The sequence below is a fragment of the Ammospiza caudacuta genome, chromosome 8 (assembly GCF_027887145.1).
Source record: "Ammospiza caudacuta isolate bAmmCau1 chromosome 8, bAmmCau1.pri, whole genome shotgun sequence".
NCBI classification, from domain to species: domain Eukaryota; kingdom Metazoa; phylum Chordata; class Aves; order Passeriformes; family Passerellidae; genus Ammospiza; species Ammospiza caudacuta.
The window spans coordinates 10856759-10872169 of NC_080600.1; the positions used below are offsets into that span (position 1 = coordinate 10856759).

The window sequence follows — 15411 nt, forward strand, 5'->3', positions numbered from 1 at the left end:
CTCGAACGTTATATACACGGAATGAAATGAAGTAAATCACAGTTATTTTGTCATCTCTAGAGCAGAGTACTGTGGGAAGGCCTCTACTTCTCATCAAGGAGGATGCTTCCTCCTTTTCTGCAGAAAAGGTCACTCTCTAAAGTGCACTATGAATTCTGTGTGTTGTGTCCCAGCCATTCACTCAGCTCCTGTCTGAAGCTTTCCTCCCCCCAGGCTGCCAGTGACCAAGCCTACCTGGGGACTTGGAAGCAAAGCTGTGGGGTCTTTCTCTCATTTGTGTGTCAGTGTTAATAATAACACTCAACATCTGGAATTCAGCAATTCTTGGAGTGACCTCTGAGCTGGGAGCTAATCTAAAGCAGCATCCTACAGGTAGCTGGCACAGGCTCCAGTGCACTGAGGAGATAAAAGCAGTACAGCATGTTTTGATCAGCAGAGGAAACAGTTTGTTATCCAGGACATCCGCTGGGACATGGTCACCTCTCTTCCAACACCAAGAACCCTTTGGAGTTGCATATTAGAGCACCACCTGTACATTATATAGCCCCATATATGTGGGGGATATAGGTGGTGCACTATAAAAATAATTGGGTTTTTCCAGCCCTGCTGTTCCCAAGACATGCTGAGATTCTCCTCCTCTCACCAGCAGAGCCTGCTCAGCCCCTGGGACAAAAATGGCTTTTGCTCTCTTCAGAGGTTTAATGTGAGTGAGTTCCCTGCCCAGAGTGGTGTGCACAGCCCCTGTCAAATGTGAGCACTTGGCAGATGCCAGGCAGCACAGCCTGAGGCTCCATGGGCTGCACAGGCTGACACCTGCTGCCAGCTGTGTGGGTAATGGTGTCAGCCCCAGGAAAAGCTGTGTGCTGCACTACAGCAGCAAGGCAGCTCTCTGGAGGGCAGAACTTCAACAGCCACTGCAGAGCCCAGGAGGAGAGCTGAAGTCCTTTCTGTGGAGATGGCTACAAGGATACCAATTCCCTCCTTAGTAAGGCTGGTTTACCATGTGTGTGTCCAAATTGCAGGCCCTCAGGAGCCAAAGTGGTAATGAGCACGTTTTAGATACTCTCAGGATGATCCAAAACATTTTCCTCTGCACAATAATGACGTGATTATAAACTCCACTTAGTCTAACATGAGCCAAAAAAGGCAGTGTATGATTCCCAAGGGTCTCTTTGGACATTGCTGATGATTTCATGGTTGGCTTCACAGCTATTTTGCAGTTTGCCTGTCAGCAGCTAACGGCTAAATTCACATTTCAGTGTAATTCCATGATGCTGCAGAGAAACCCTTTAACTCAGGGATCTCCACTTTACACACATTTATCCAATACTTGCAGCCATGAACGTTACATACATAAAATGGAACCTTTTAAAATACAATCTCAGCATGCCAAAAATAGATTCTTTCATCAAGTTTCTGCCCTGCAATATCCATCTTTTGTTTACAATGTACATATATATTTACATATATATAGTAACATGAAAATACCATGTATAAATATTTACTTTAAATCCCTCTACATACATCCAATAGCATCAGGGGAGCAGTTGCCTGGGGCCAGAAGATCCACACATTCCAGATGCAGTTTCCTGGAGTATTTTTTAAAAGTCTGGAGATGAATAGCTCAGTACATTAAAGCAGGACAGTGTGGGTTATTTATGCCACCTGCAGACCACTCAGCCCCTGCCCATCTGTGTCTGTGGACAGCACATGCATTCCTGCTTACACTATATACTGTATTTAGTTTTTACAGAGCAAATATTTTTGTAGCACAAGGGCAATATTTTACAGAGTGGGATGGAACTAACAGACAAAAGTAAACTCAACTAAAGTCTGCAGTGGCAAAAAAAAAATTAATTGTTTTATGGTGCTTATTGTTGCTCTGCATGTTAGAAACAATGGTCTCAGGCTTGAGATAATCAAGCATTAGATTGGTACTTTCTGTCACTGTTGTCAAGGTGTAGGAGACTTGGATTCAGCTGCTGTGTAGCCCTGCTCTCAAAAACACTACAAAAATAAATCTCAGGCACAGTCTCAGAAGAGACTCCTCTGTCTCACACAGTCCAGCAGCCCATTGAGGCTGCTGATCACAGTACATGGCTGGAGATCAGGGCTCCATGGACCACGTTTGCCTACACACCCCTATCCTGAGAATTCTGTACCAATTCTTGGTTCCGGTGCTCCTGCCCTGAACTGAAAACAGATCTCACAAATAGAAATTTGCCAGTCTATAGCAACCAGCTGATAGCTATTTCCTGCTCTTGGACAATAAAGTGCTCTTGTTTTAATTAGTTACTGTTTAGTAGGGAACTCTAAGGAAAGGTAACCACCTCCTTCCATCCTCCTCCCAGCACTGTACTTCCCCAAGAGTTACACATGAGACTCATCCAGATCCACATCGGTCTCGCCCAGCTCCACATGCGTGAAGCTGAAGTGCGTGGCCAGCAGGGGGTTCTCCATGCCGTTGTCCTCGCTGATGTGCAGGACGGTGTCGCCGTGCTGCAGCAGGCTCGTGGTCTCCAGCCCCGCGAAGTCCTCGGTGTCAGAGAGCTGCGGGGGCGGCGTGCTCTGCGCTGTGGCTGGCCGCGATTCCAGGCCCTCCTCCTTCTCCTCCTCCTCAGCACACCGTGCCTCGCTCTGCAGTTGAGGACAGCTGGTGGTCAGCTCAGAGGAAGCAGGAGGGAAAGGGGGACAAAAGCAAACTAAGGTCTATAAAGCATTTTCTCATTCAGATATATATTTTACCATAAAGAACAAGGCACTGCAGATTATAAATCCCTTAACATTATACCTTATAACTATACCAATTTACATCAAAGATCAGAAAGGTTATCTGATTTGAGTCATTAACACTTCCTCATTTAACCTTTTTTAGCATATGGCTTCAAATGGAGAGTGAGTAGGTTTACATTAGATATTAGGGGAAAATCCTTTTTACTGGGGAGAGTGAGGCACTGGAAAAGGTTTCCCAGAGAAGCTGTGGCTGCCCCATCCCTGGAAGGGTTCAAGGCCAGGCTGGACAGGCTTGGAGCAACCTGGGATAGTGGAATAGAGTGGGATGAGTCCAAACCATTCTGTGATTCATTCTAGGATTCTGAAGACAGAGATCACTCATTTGTGCATGGCAAAGGACATAACCTCAAAAGACACTGGATATCTGGGTGTATAAAAATGATCTCAGTGTCACTGATGTGTTGAAGGGATGACTGGGATTGTCTCTGCACCATGCTCAGTGTGGGCCAACACAGAAAAATGCTGGACAAGCAATTTCTTTTGCAATGTGGTGCTTAAACAGTCCTGAGGCTTTGATGGATTCCCTCCTTAAGGGGGCATCTCTCAGGGAGCAAACTGTGAAAACCTGGTGAGGACAGCTTGCCTTGGTGACTGGGTCCACAAGGACACTGTATGTGCTGGGAAGACAGAAAGGGAAAATGCAGAAAATACATTTTCAAATTAAGACTTGTTACATAGACCTGGAAGGGAAAGGCTTTACAGAAGCAGGGGCTTGAAAGCAAACAGCCTAAAAAACAGCCAGACAGGAGAGTTTGCTGTGTTTACCCTCCTGCCAGCTTTCATCACAGTGCTGTAATACATCTGGCACTTCCCCGTGCCTGGGACAGAGCACAGGAGGGACACAGGCTGCAGACCCAGCAGTGACACTGCCTGGCTGTGCAGGGACACAGGCTGCAGACCCAGCAGTGACACTGCCTGGCTGTGCAGGGACACAGGCTGCAGACCCAGCAGTGACACTGCCTGGCTGTGCAGGGACACAGGCTGCAGACCCAGCAGTGACATTGCCTGGCTGTGACAGGACGCAGGCTGCAGACCCAGCAGTGACATTACCTGGCTGTGAAGATCAGCCACGACGATGGCAGGTGAGGAAGGCAGCCCGGGTTTGCCGAGCGGCTCCTGCTGGCCGGCGGCCGGGGGGCTGCTGTGGCTGCAGCCCAGCTGCTGCTGCTGCTGCTGCTGTGCCGGCGGCTCCGCGGGGCAGGTCGGGGGTGCCTCAGGCTGCGCCTCCGTGAACGTCACCGAGCGCTTCTGCTCCGCTGGAGCGTGCAAAGCCAGGAAACTCGGGGTTAAAATTCGGGAAGAAATACACAAGAGAAGAGGAGAGAAAATCCATGGGGTCTTTACAACTAAGACAGGGTTTGTGGTTCCTTCTATCTTTATAAAAGCTGTGGAATCTAAAAGTCTTTTCTCCGGGATTTCCACTACAGCCACAGCAATACTCTGGGATCTCCTGAAGTCTAGCCAGCACACCTATCCTTGTCATGGCTTGGTAAGAAAAATACCACCCATAACATCTTTCCATTCCAGAAGAATAAACTGAGTTGAATTCCCATGTGATGCCCTCTAATATAAAAGAAAAACTGGCAAGCAAAAAGATAGGAGAATCCCCCAAGGTTTTGCTGAAAATCTAAAATAAAAAGTGCAACAGATAGCCCCTCATTCCTGCAGACTCAGTCCACTAGCGAGAAATAACAGAAGAGCACTGAGTAAAGATAGCTAAATTAAAAACTTAACAGTAAAATTGATATTCCCATTCCTGTTTTTAATTGTTTTTTATTAACTTTTATGTTTCAAACATCTCCAGCAGTGGTGTTGCTCCAGCACATTCCTGCTGAAACCCAGCAAGTTCACAAGGAACCTTTGCTCTTCCAGATGTTTCCTCCAGAGCTCACTGATCACTTCAGATGGTACAGAATACAGCCACCTGCTCAGCTTGGCAGTGCTGACTGCTGGAAACACACGGCACAGACTGGAACAGTCCTACATTCATTTCCATGGACAGTCCTTAGAGCTCTGCACTGCTAAGCTTATGATGGGACATGTCCTCCTTTCTACTATTCTCAATACTTCCAAACTTGCACATCTGGAGGTTTTGGATGAGGCATCCTGACTAGAGGAAACCCATCCCCTAAATTCTCCATAACTCTTGGAAACAAGATCATTCATTGCCCATGTCCTGTTTGACCTTGACCTCTGGAGAAACCATCAAAGTGTTTTGAGGGGTTGGATCTCGAAAAAGGGGATGGATAGGAAAAAGTATAAAGCTGCTGGGACTTCACTTTAATATAAGCTGCTAACAACCTACAATTCCTTAAAGCTCAAAGCACATCATTTTCTGCTTCCCAGTGTGGCTCTGGAAGTGCAGCAGTGCCCTTACCACAGGGTTTAGGCTTTGGCTGGATGCTCCGTCTGGTGGTTGAAAGCCGAGCTCCGTGACGGCTCCGAGGCTCCGTCTGAGTCTTCTGACGTGACAGCAGCGGCCGGCGAAGCTGAACATGGGAACAGAGAGTTGGCCTGGTGCGTGGGCACATCCTGCACAGCTTCTCCTCTGAGGGGAGAACATCACTGTCTGTACCTCTCATGTCCCCTCACTCTACTTTTAGAGTGTTTTAAGGTCTCCTTGGCTCACACATTTCCTTCACGTGGAATGAAGCTTCTGGGCTTTGTGCCTTTTCAGTTTCAACACTGAATGTAATGCAGTGCAGGCTGCATGACCATCATTTAATAATAGTAATAAGAAAACAGCCTGCAGAGGACAAGACTGGGGAATTGAAAACAAAGGGCACCTCCTCTCAGGGATTTGCCTGCCTTCACACCTACCATTTGTGCTATGGTCCCTGCTAAGTCAAGGGACTGCCCAGGTATTGCAAAACTTAGGTAGAGGTGACACATCCCATGCACACCTCATGTCCAAACAGCCCCATACAAGAAAAGCCAAACCAAATCCCAGAGCAGGAGAGGAGGTTTGCTCATTACTGCCCATGTTCTCACCTGCCTCAGGCCTCTCTTCCGCCCCAGGGGCTGCTGCAGGAGGAGGTTCTGCTGTCCTGGCTCGCTCTGCACGCTTGCCACCCTGTCAGATGGTGACAGCATTAGGCCGAGCACAGAAGCATGCTGCATAACTAGTAGGTGTCCTGGCAATTGGGACTAAAGTAAATAAATAAACAAGAGATCCACCAACCACTAATGGCACAGTCACTTCAAAGAGCAGCACTATCTTTGAAGGATGGGAGGGGACATGTCTGTTGGGTTGTGGCTTCCGGGGCTTGGGAAGGGGTGGGAGGTGGAGTCATGGTATTCAGGACTTGGCCACGCACAGGTAGCATCCAAATACAAATAACTGCAGGTTTCAGTTTTCAGTCATTGATTGATGCATCCCACTGAGCAGCACTCACTTCTCTGCATCCTTTGCCACATCAGTGAAGGCAGGACCATCAACTTCCTAGATCAAAAGCCTTCTTGTCTGCTTTTCCTTTATTCAAGGACAATGTTGTAACAGCTATTTTTTTCCTTCCCAAACAACATTCTGTGGCCTCATCACAATTTTGTCATCTGGTTTTAATTTCAATTTAAGTCAACAAACAAAAAACAAACGCAAAGTGACAAAGGATCCATTCACATCATGGATGCATGAGTTATGTGAACAAGGCCCCCACACTCAACACTTGCAGCCTCAAGTCTTTTTGTGACTAACAAACAAGAGAGACAAGTAAACAAAAATTAGATAGATCAATAGATCGATAGATAGACACAGCTTTTTGATCTGAAAACCTGCAGTAGAAGAAACTTTAGCAATAAAACATACTCAGCTATGTACCATCTCATACTGCCATCCAACTGACCATCCAACCTACTTAATATAAAAATCCCAGCCTCCCCTCATTTTTATCAAAGTACTGTATGCTTCCAAACACTGGGCATTTAGCAGTCACAAAACACTTTAGCTGAGACACTTATGACTACATTAGTCACTAAGAATTATGACAGACTTGTTTGAACTCAGGCAGCTGCTTTTTTTAAGCCAGACTGGAATCCACTGAGCAACGTGTCCTATCTAAGCAACTTCCAGCTATAGTTGGTATGCACAGTGTTCAAGACTCAGTGTTGCAATCCATTTTGTCTTTGGCTTGCACTAATCTAAAGGAAAACAACATTATTTTCTCTAGATACTTCCCTTGGATCTGCCTGGAGTTTGTCAGTACCACTAACATGGTCAGGCTAATCAACTGACCGTGCAGGGGTGGAGGAAGAAGACAAACCTAGGGACATGGTCAGACAAGACATGGAGGATGGCTTAAAAAGCTTTGTCTTCTGAGAACCTCATTCTTCACTTTGGCAGAAGTTACTGACTGTCCTTAGAAGGTTTGGCAGAACAGAACATGGAGGGTTTCCTGCTCTGCTTTGGGGCTGTTGGGGTTCAGGATTTTTCCTTTTCTCTCTCTCATGGAATTTTGTCCCATCTGTCACTAAGAAACCATAACAACCGACACTTAGGAGAGACAAGAGACGTTTCCATGGGAAGGGTGCAGCTGGCCACTCTCCTAACTGAGGGGTTTCTCTTGGAGGGGCAGAGATACCACAAGATTTTTTTGCCTAAAAGCCCCTTAATTTCAAAGTTATAATAATTCAGAGGGAAGTGGGTCATATTTTCCATTCCAAGGGAGGTTCCTATCCTCCTTGGCAGACACTTGTTTCTCAAACCAAGATGAGGCAAAGTCTGGTTACCTGATCTGAAAGCTTTATTCCTTCCTCCTTTTCATTTAAACTAAAGCCAGACTTTGCAATCAACCATGTCCATGTGTTTATCACTTCTGCAGGGGAGACAGTGGGTAACTGCGAGGAGAGAGACATCTTGGGACCCTGAATCTGTTTATCTTTTGATTGACAGACTACAGCCTGATAATCCTAATCCTGGGCATGCCCTCAGCAATCTCACCACAGCTGCTCTGTCTTGGAAAAAGAGGAAAAGCTTCAGCAAGCTCAAAGCCAAAAAACTCTTAAGATACATTTGAGTCCTTTTCTTCCTTAGGTATTCCAAATGAAACCACCAGTCCCTGGAACATATATCCCAGCTTTTCCATAGCAGTTTAACATAGCAAGCATCCTGAACACCACACAAACACCTGCCTAGGGATAAGCAGAGCCCTTAGAGCAGAGCCCTTCCTCCTATTAGCAGGAATATGTTTTTGACTCAGACAGTGACTGCAGCACATATGACTGCTAAGTCCAAAAGCATCACATCATTCCTTATTAAAGCAGAGACTGCACTTAAATTAGTCTTTATATTTGTGATCCAGACTACTTGAAATTGCTTGGTGAATTTCCTTAATCTTCTGTTCCTAGGATTACATAAAAACTTACTCTTCTGAATTTCTACAAGTGTTTTACGGTTTTTGCCACTATGTGAGTGAAGCAGGAATTAGCTGGGGAAGTTCTTGAAAAAAAATGTCTGCTGGACTAGCTTTGAGAATACTGTTACAATTTCTGATGAAGGAACTCAGTGCTGTGAGAAAGGAGACCTGTCTGTAGCAGAAAGACTGCAACTATATTCAGTACAAAACCATTTACAGTGCTGAAACAAACTCACTTCACATGTGATATGAAAACACTTGAAAAAGCCTTAGATAACAGGTAAACATGGACTGTGTGAGGGCACAGAGGCTACACATGAGATAAAAACTATTCCCATGCACTGGAGACAAAAAACAGGCAAGCAAAAAAAAGCTGGACTTCGTGTCTTCCTGCTGGAGTCTGGGATTTTCAGCCTGGCTTATAACATAAGTGAAATGAGTGAAGTGAGCTGGTGGATGGTTACTTCCAGTACTGAATCATTACACAAATTGGAATAATCTGGGATGCTCTCACAAGCTAAAATTGCAGATACCTCTTGCAGGGAAATGCTGGACCTGAGAGCAGCTGAGTTTTGCAGAGCTGCCTGTGCACAACACATCCTGCTGGGGCTTTTTGCTCTCTGTACCCACATTTTGAATAAGGAAAGAGAGAGAGAGAATGCTAAAGATCACAAATTTCAGATGAGTGACTGAATTTTCAGCTATAAGCTTTCTCTTCATTGAGGGTTTGTGGGGGTTTCTTTTCACCTTAAAGAACAGAACTACCCATCTTGTTTCTGTGAGAAGGAGCATGGCAGCAGAGGGTTGGCTCTGTGCAGCCTGCCCTCCCCTCATTTTCTGTCTCTCCTTGTTTACCAGACCTGACCAGGAATACACTGTTCATCTGACAGCCCGTGGGACCCAACCAAGGAACAAAACTTGAACCAAATCCAGTCCCTTTTCAGCTGACTGTATATTTTCCCCCCCACCCATGGCAATGCAATCTATAAGTATAGTTTTTCTAAAGGACATAAGCCGGATTTATTTGGGAATAAGAAACAAGATTTTTTTTTCCTGCCCAACACATAGATGCTCTGTCATTCTCTGAGTATCTCTGTCAGGGGTTTATTTGCACACTAATGTTACTCCCATTATATAGGGCAGAGGTGAGCCAAAGATCAAACCAACCCAAGTTTATGGATGCATCTTGCCAGCCCTACAAGGAGTGACACACAGTGGGGGCCAAAACAAACTTTGTCAGGCTGGCAAGTAAAAGAAGTGATGCTCAGGAATTAAAAGAAAACATAACCATGCAGGCAAAAAAAAGCCAAAAATCAAAACAAAAAAAAAAAACCCCACCCAACAACCAACCAATAAGAAACCAAACCAAACAAAAACAAACAAACAAAACCAAACAAAGGAAGCAACAAGTTTCAATGTCTATTAAAGAGATGTACATGCTTGCCACACCATCATGGTAGAGCACACACTCTTTGTGTCCCTAGACATATGAATGAGAGGGTTAGTGGACAAAGGCAGTGGAGAATGGGTTAAATATATTATATTTCCAGACACATCCCAGCCCAGTTAGCATTAAATGTGCTGCTGAAACTGCCCTGGCAATGTGGATTCAATCTGATTTTTCCTGTTAGGAGCCATTGAGTTAGGATAGGCACAAACATTAGAGAGAAATGTGTCTGTGCAACAGATTTCCATTACGGTGGCTTCACCTTCTTCCTTTCTGATTTGGGCAAATATCCTGTCCTCTCAGATTATAACCACAACAGATCAGGATGCTCCTCAGACCTGTATCCCAAGCTGGCTGAGCACTTCAGTGCTCTCCCCTTCCTGCCTTCCCTGCTTTTCTCCAAGGCTGTGTCTAATTGCTATAGAACAACAGGAAACAGACTTTATTACTTTAGTATTTGTCACAATTTGCCTTATTTATTGAAGGCTCCTACCTTCAATAAATAGTAAAGGGTCTAGTCCCTAGTAAATATTGTTTATTTCTTTATCTCAGTTGTGACTAAACAACTTATGAATTTAGGTGATCCTAAAAAGTTATAATTGTGCACCAAAATCAAAATCAAAGTTACATCAGAAAAACTCAAGCCTGCTTTATTCAGAACTAATATTCTTGACTGTAAAAACAAATTAACTCTGCTCTATAATCCCCACAGCAGAATAAGCTTCTGCAACATCTGCTTTATTACTGCTGTCCTTTGAAGGAGGAATCAAATTTTCACATTTAACAATGCAGTTGGAACATCTTTTCCTCCTCACAGAGATCTAACCTAATCTTTTCAGACATATTTGCAGTGTCTTCATTCCTTCTTAAGGCTCTGCAGTCCTGGTGCCCATCCTGAAGACATTAATGCCTGCTCCTTGAAAAGGATAATAAACCTCAGCACAGCTGACTCCCAAGAGCATCTGCTCACCCATTTGCTTTAAATCTCTGTACCACAAAGCAGGGTGTCCTGGTCCCTAAGGAAAATTTTTGGGACAGGAATGAGTAGGAACCCACTGTGCAGCTGATTACATTTCAGGGTTCAGAATAAATTACTGTGTTTGAACACATTTGTTGACTTAGGTGTCTCATAGTACTCAGCCTCACCACTGTAATTAGGAGTGGCTACCCCCTACTTAACAAGATCTAAACATTTCAAAACCAACACTGATGTAACCAAGTATCAGGTCATTATGGCCTTAGCTTAGGTACAGACTTTATCCTCTTCAAAACCTGCAGTGAGATTTTAGTGCTGCTAAAGGGACAACACAGAAGTTCTTTGACTAAGTGATTTCTCTTCACCTCTTTAGCTCAGATGGCCATGCAGGCCATCTTACTTTGTCAAAAAAGCAGGTAACAGCATTCCTGCCTCTGCCAAGAAGCTGATGTCTTTTCCTAACCCATCCCAGAGCAGTCTGCCAGAGCAGGGCTCACTCACATAAAGGACACCATGTTGCATGGAATGAGCTCATTGTGGTGACAGCACTGGTGATAAACTCTCCTTTGGTCAGCTCAGGAGAGTGAGCAAACAAACACAGCAGCCTGGCCCCATCCCAAAAAGCCACTACCAACATGGGAACCCAAGCTAATGGAACAGAAACCATTCACACAAACATCTCTCAACATATCCCCAGCTTCCAGTGGTGCAGGAATGAAACAGCAAGTGACCCTCTGTGCTGCCAGTGTACGGGGCCGTGTTCTCCTGGGAGGAAACAGAGATGCTCTTGGGACTACAGCAGCTCTCCAGCCTCAAGAGGATGGGTTGAGAGGCAGGGAGAATGATTTACATGACAGATCTGGGTGTTCAAGGCGCAGCTTTCCCTTCTAAGCTCACTCCTGCCCATTTGTGTTTGCTCCCCTGTCTGTGGGCAATGAGGAACAGCTAGACCTGAACCGCAGCACTAACAGAGCCATTTCAGATATGTATTTATGGTGTCCACCTGCAAGATTTCTAAGGTGTCATTTGAGAATTGAAAATGCCTTGCAAAATTAATGAGAATTATTGTAAAGCACCCACAAAACACTATATTCCACAGGACTTACCATAATCAGTTTTATCAGTGAATGGTAAAAAACCTCAGATTGATATGAAGTCTTTTGTGGTGACAGCATTGTGAGATGAATGGAAAAAACAGATGTCTCCATTTTACATAAGCCTTCAGACTAATGCTTCTAACAGGACACAGCTAATGCCTCGTGGATCATCTTTCTCATGCCCTCCAAGCAATTGTTAAACAAGGGGAAAACCCCAAGGCCAGCCTGCTGCTTCATTCACTACAGCTTTTTCCTTCCCTTTCTCATAGTTATTGGCAATCAAAGCTGAAAACTGAAGGTGGGCTGCTACACCTTTGACTTGCAGGCCTGAATATTGATGAGGCACAAGAGACAGAGATGGAGAGAGTGACAAAAGGTGAGGGGGAAGAGACAGAAGGTTGGGAACAGCTCGTTTCCCAGCACACACACTGACACACAGGTAGTGTTCACACTGTACCTAGAGAGGCTGCCCTCAGTGGCCAGGCTCGGGGAGTCATCGAGGACATTAGGTTCACTGCAGGAAGGGGCAGGGAGATTAAGAATTTAGGGAAAGAAAATGCAAAAAAGCATGCGCTTGTCTCTGTTTTCAAGGGAAAAAAAATATCAAAGGAATAAAAAAAGGTAAAAAGAGGAGGGTAACATTAATTGGTCTCACACGCTCAACGGCACAAATATGACTCAGAGGAGCTGAAAGAACATCTGGTAACAGTAGCAGTCTGTAGAGAGAGTTCACACTGCATGAAGCCTTCCACATCTCTGCTGAGATTTGGGGAGCTGAGAACTCAACAGGATGTGTTTCTAAAGGAAATAAGGCAGGGAACTGCTTTCAAAGCTATTTTCCTGCAGCATTTTGGTTTATTTCAGTTCTATTTACTTTCAGCATCAGAGAAAGCTTTTTTCCCTTCGCCATGAGCCACAACTTCCTTGAGGGAGGGCTGATCTATCTCCCATGAGCTATAGACCACTCTCCTGTTGGTGCAACTCTAAGGACAAAAATCTGGGAAACAAGGTCTCATAGTGCAGTGAAACTGTAAATAAACAGCTGGCAAGGGTCTTGGCAAAGGGACACAATTCCAATGCAGCCTGGAGGCAGGAGCAGCCTGCTCAGGCCATAGGAAAAACATGAAAGAAAGAGAAAGAAAGAAAGAAGGAAGGAAAGTAGTCTGCTGGGTTACCAGCAGGAAAGCAGTAATAATATTACTTAGCATTAATTAGCTTACATTTGTGAGGCAGTCTGAAAGCCCAGAGACCATCCATAACTCAAAGGGCAGGATGTTGAGGACTATGATTATGCTTGCTAAGCTGGTCCTTCCCCTACCCAGATGAAAAGTGATTCTCCTGCTATACCATACACTTAAAAAGTAGAGACTGAAGCTCTGTGTTAATTAAAGACTTTTTTTCTCAGCATCACCATGATTTGGGATAGCACAAAGCTCTCAGTCAGCTGTGACTCTTATGAAGTTTATGCATTGAAGATGGCAGTGAAAGATTGAGGAAAATGCAGTCTTGCATATTAATTTTTCAAGGAACAAAGGGACTGAATTAACTGTGTTCAAGAGTCAAAGGAGTTCCTGTAAGTCCTTTTGTGAAAACTCCCAGATAAAATCTGTGTAACTTCTCCCCTGTAAATCACTTCTCCTATCTCTGCTGGTAGGTACCACAACTGTTAATTTTCCTTCATCTATCAAGGTTATTTCTTTAACTCCGAGCAAGAATGGGGAGGGAACAATGTTGTTTGATTTTGCAGGGGTGGTCAAGACATAATGTAGAATATATTTTTTGAAGGGTTCAAAGGAAATAACATAAATTAATACATCCATTTTTAGATATCCTTGGATAACTATGTCACAGACAAATAAAACCATAAACACTGCTTATTTGGAAAAAAAATCATGTTTAAATGCAAAACCTCTCTCCACATCTTCTAAAGATGAACATTTCCCAACAGGCTCTCTCTCACTATTCCATGTCAGCCAGCAATAAGGCAAAGTTATTTGTATCAACAAGTATTTCAGGTTTAAAACAGTATTAAATCCCATCTTTGAACAGAGCATTTAGTTTCTGTGATGAGCTAGTTACTGTTCTTAGGAAGGACAAAGAACACATGGAAGAAAACAAATCAAACTGCCTCTGTCCCTCTTCTCAAGATTCCTTCCTACACAAACTGGGTATGGCCCCCTGGCTCAATGAATACTCCAAAACCACATTTCCTTTTGCAGTTCAGTGGCAGCAGAGAGAAATAATAATGTAGAGTGTTTCAGAAGCTGTTTAAGAGGAACATTGCTGGGGATGACAGCTTGTTCTTATGGACCCTACACAACACAGATGACCCTGGAAAATCATTATTTCCAACCCTGCACCCTTGGTCCAACACTATTCCTAGATGAATAAATTCAGCATCACTATGCTGGCAGCAATTCCACCACCCCACCTCTCTGATGTACCTGGGCCATTTCTGCTCTGGTTATTAAAATGGGGAAGGTGAAAAGCCCATGTTTTTACCTTTGGCTGGGTAACATGCCCACCTCAGCCTGAGGTGCAGACATGCTGGAGAGATGGCTGGAGAACCGCCTCCTCCCAATGGCACCCATAAGGTATGTTTCCTGTTCACTTACCACACTGGGCATGCTCAGGGAGTCATCTAGAAAGAGAGAAAAAACAGGAAAGGAGAGAAAACAACCACCCCCAAACCCCACCTTGCATCCCAACAGTTGTCAAGAGATAACAGGATGCCAAAGGAGTACCCGGCATTCACTTACCAAGAGCCCAAGCCTGCAAATTGGAAAATTCTATTAGATTTACAGCCACTGTGCAGAAAGACATACTCATAAACCTCTGCAGCATGAAGAACCTGACAAATACAGGGCAGGGTTTATGTATTCTTTAAATGGCTCTCAGGAAAACATGTTTGCAGAATTCAGCTTCCACTAGGGATTAAGTCCTGTGAATTATAAATTGCTTGTTAACATACAGTGTTTCCAGCATAAAGGTTACAACTGGACATTTTCCTGCTGTGAAATAAACTGCTGCTATGATCTAGCAAAGCATTGTGACAAAAAAGCCAAAATAACTGACAGCAAAATGTGGAACTGACACCCTTCAACACCCTTCAGGACATGCATTTTAAAATGCAACCAAAAATTTGGATAAATTGACTCAGATAGATGATACTGCAAGAGAACTATGCAGACAGCTGGACTGCAATCAGGACTGCTTAAAACTTTCAGTACTGTTTCAAATTTTATAAGTATCCAGAAAGAAATTACTTTATTGTGGTTTTTTGCCACAGAAACCTGTTAATTACAAGTAAATTAAACAAAGGGTTTGTGTAATTTTCTCTCCTCTTTTTGGCCTTTTTTTCCATTCTGATGTACTGAAACATTTTACAGCAGTGTTTATCCATGGCAGGGCTGAGGGAATAATGCCACAGTTCAGACAGGAGGATGGCACTTACCATTCCACACGGTGGCTCAGAATTAATCTGAGGCTGAAACCACATTTTGCCACAGTGAGTAAATATCTGAACCATGTATAAGCAGTATAGCTCTGGGTGGATTGTACAAAGTCTGGTGGTGATCCCACTTAGTGGTGAAATGGTGGTGAATTAGTTTAGTGGCGAAATAAAGTTGGGCTCAACCTGCAAAGTTTCAGGCTAACTGCTCTTTCCCAAAAGACAATCCCACTGTAACTGCATGGACCTTTCTTTTGAGCCCCCCATTTTCATTCCTTCTGTTTGATGCTTTTGGG

The 15411-nt window shown here is 44.2% G+C and overlaps 1 protein-coding gene across 3 annotated transcripts in view; it reads right to left on the reverse strand.

The window, feature by feature from the left end:
* Positions 1-820: 820 nt before the first annotated feature.
* Positions 821-15411, reverse strand: part of UNC80 (unc-80 homolog, NALCN channel complex subunit) — a 122879-nt gene continuing 108288 nt past the window's right edge. For 2 of the 3 annotated variants that reach the window (XM_058809301.1, XM_058809302.1), the window contains 7 exons: positions 14167-14305; positions 12122-12178; positions 5785-5866; positions 5171-5282; positions 3844-4049; positions 3373-3384; positions 821-2637 (listed from right to left, as the gene is read on the reverse strand). In XM_058809301.1, coding sequence (XP_058665284.1) covers positions 2371-2637; positions 3373-3384; positions 3844-4049; positions 5171-5282; positions 5785-5866; positions 12122-12178; positions 14167-14305 — 875 coding nt within the window. In that variant the 3' untranslated portion in view covers positions 821-2370. The remainder of the gene's footprint in view (positions 2638-3372; positions 3385-3843; positions 4050-5170; positions 5283-5784; positions 5867-12121; positions 12179-14166; positions 14306-15411) is intronic. The other variant, XM_058809303.1, reaches the window with a different exon arrangement.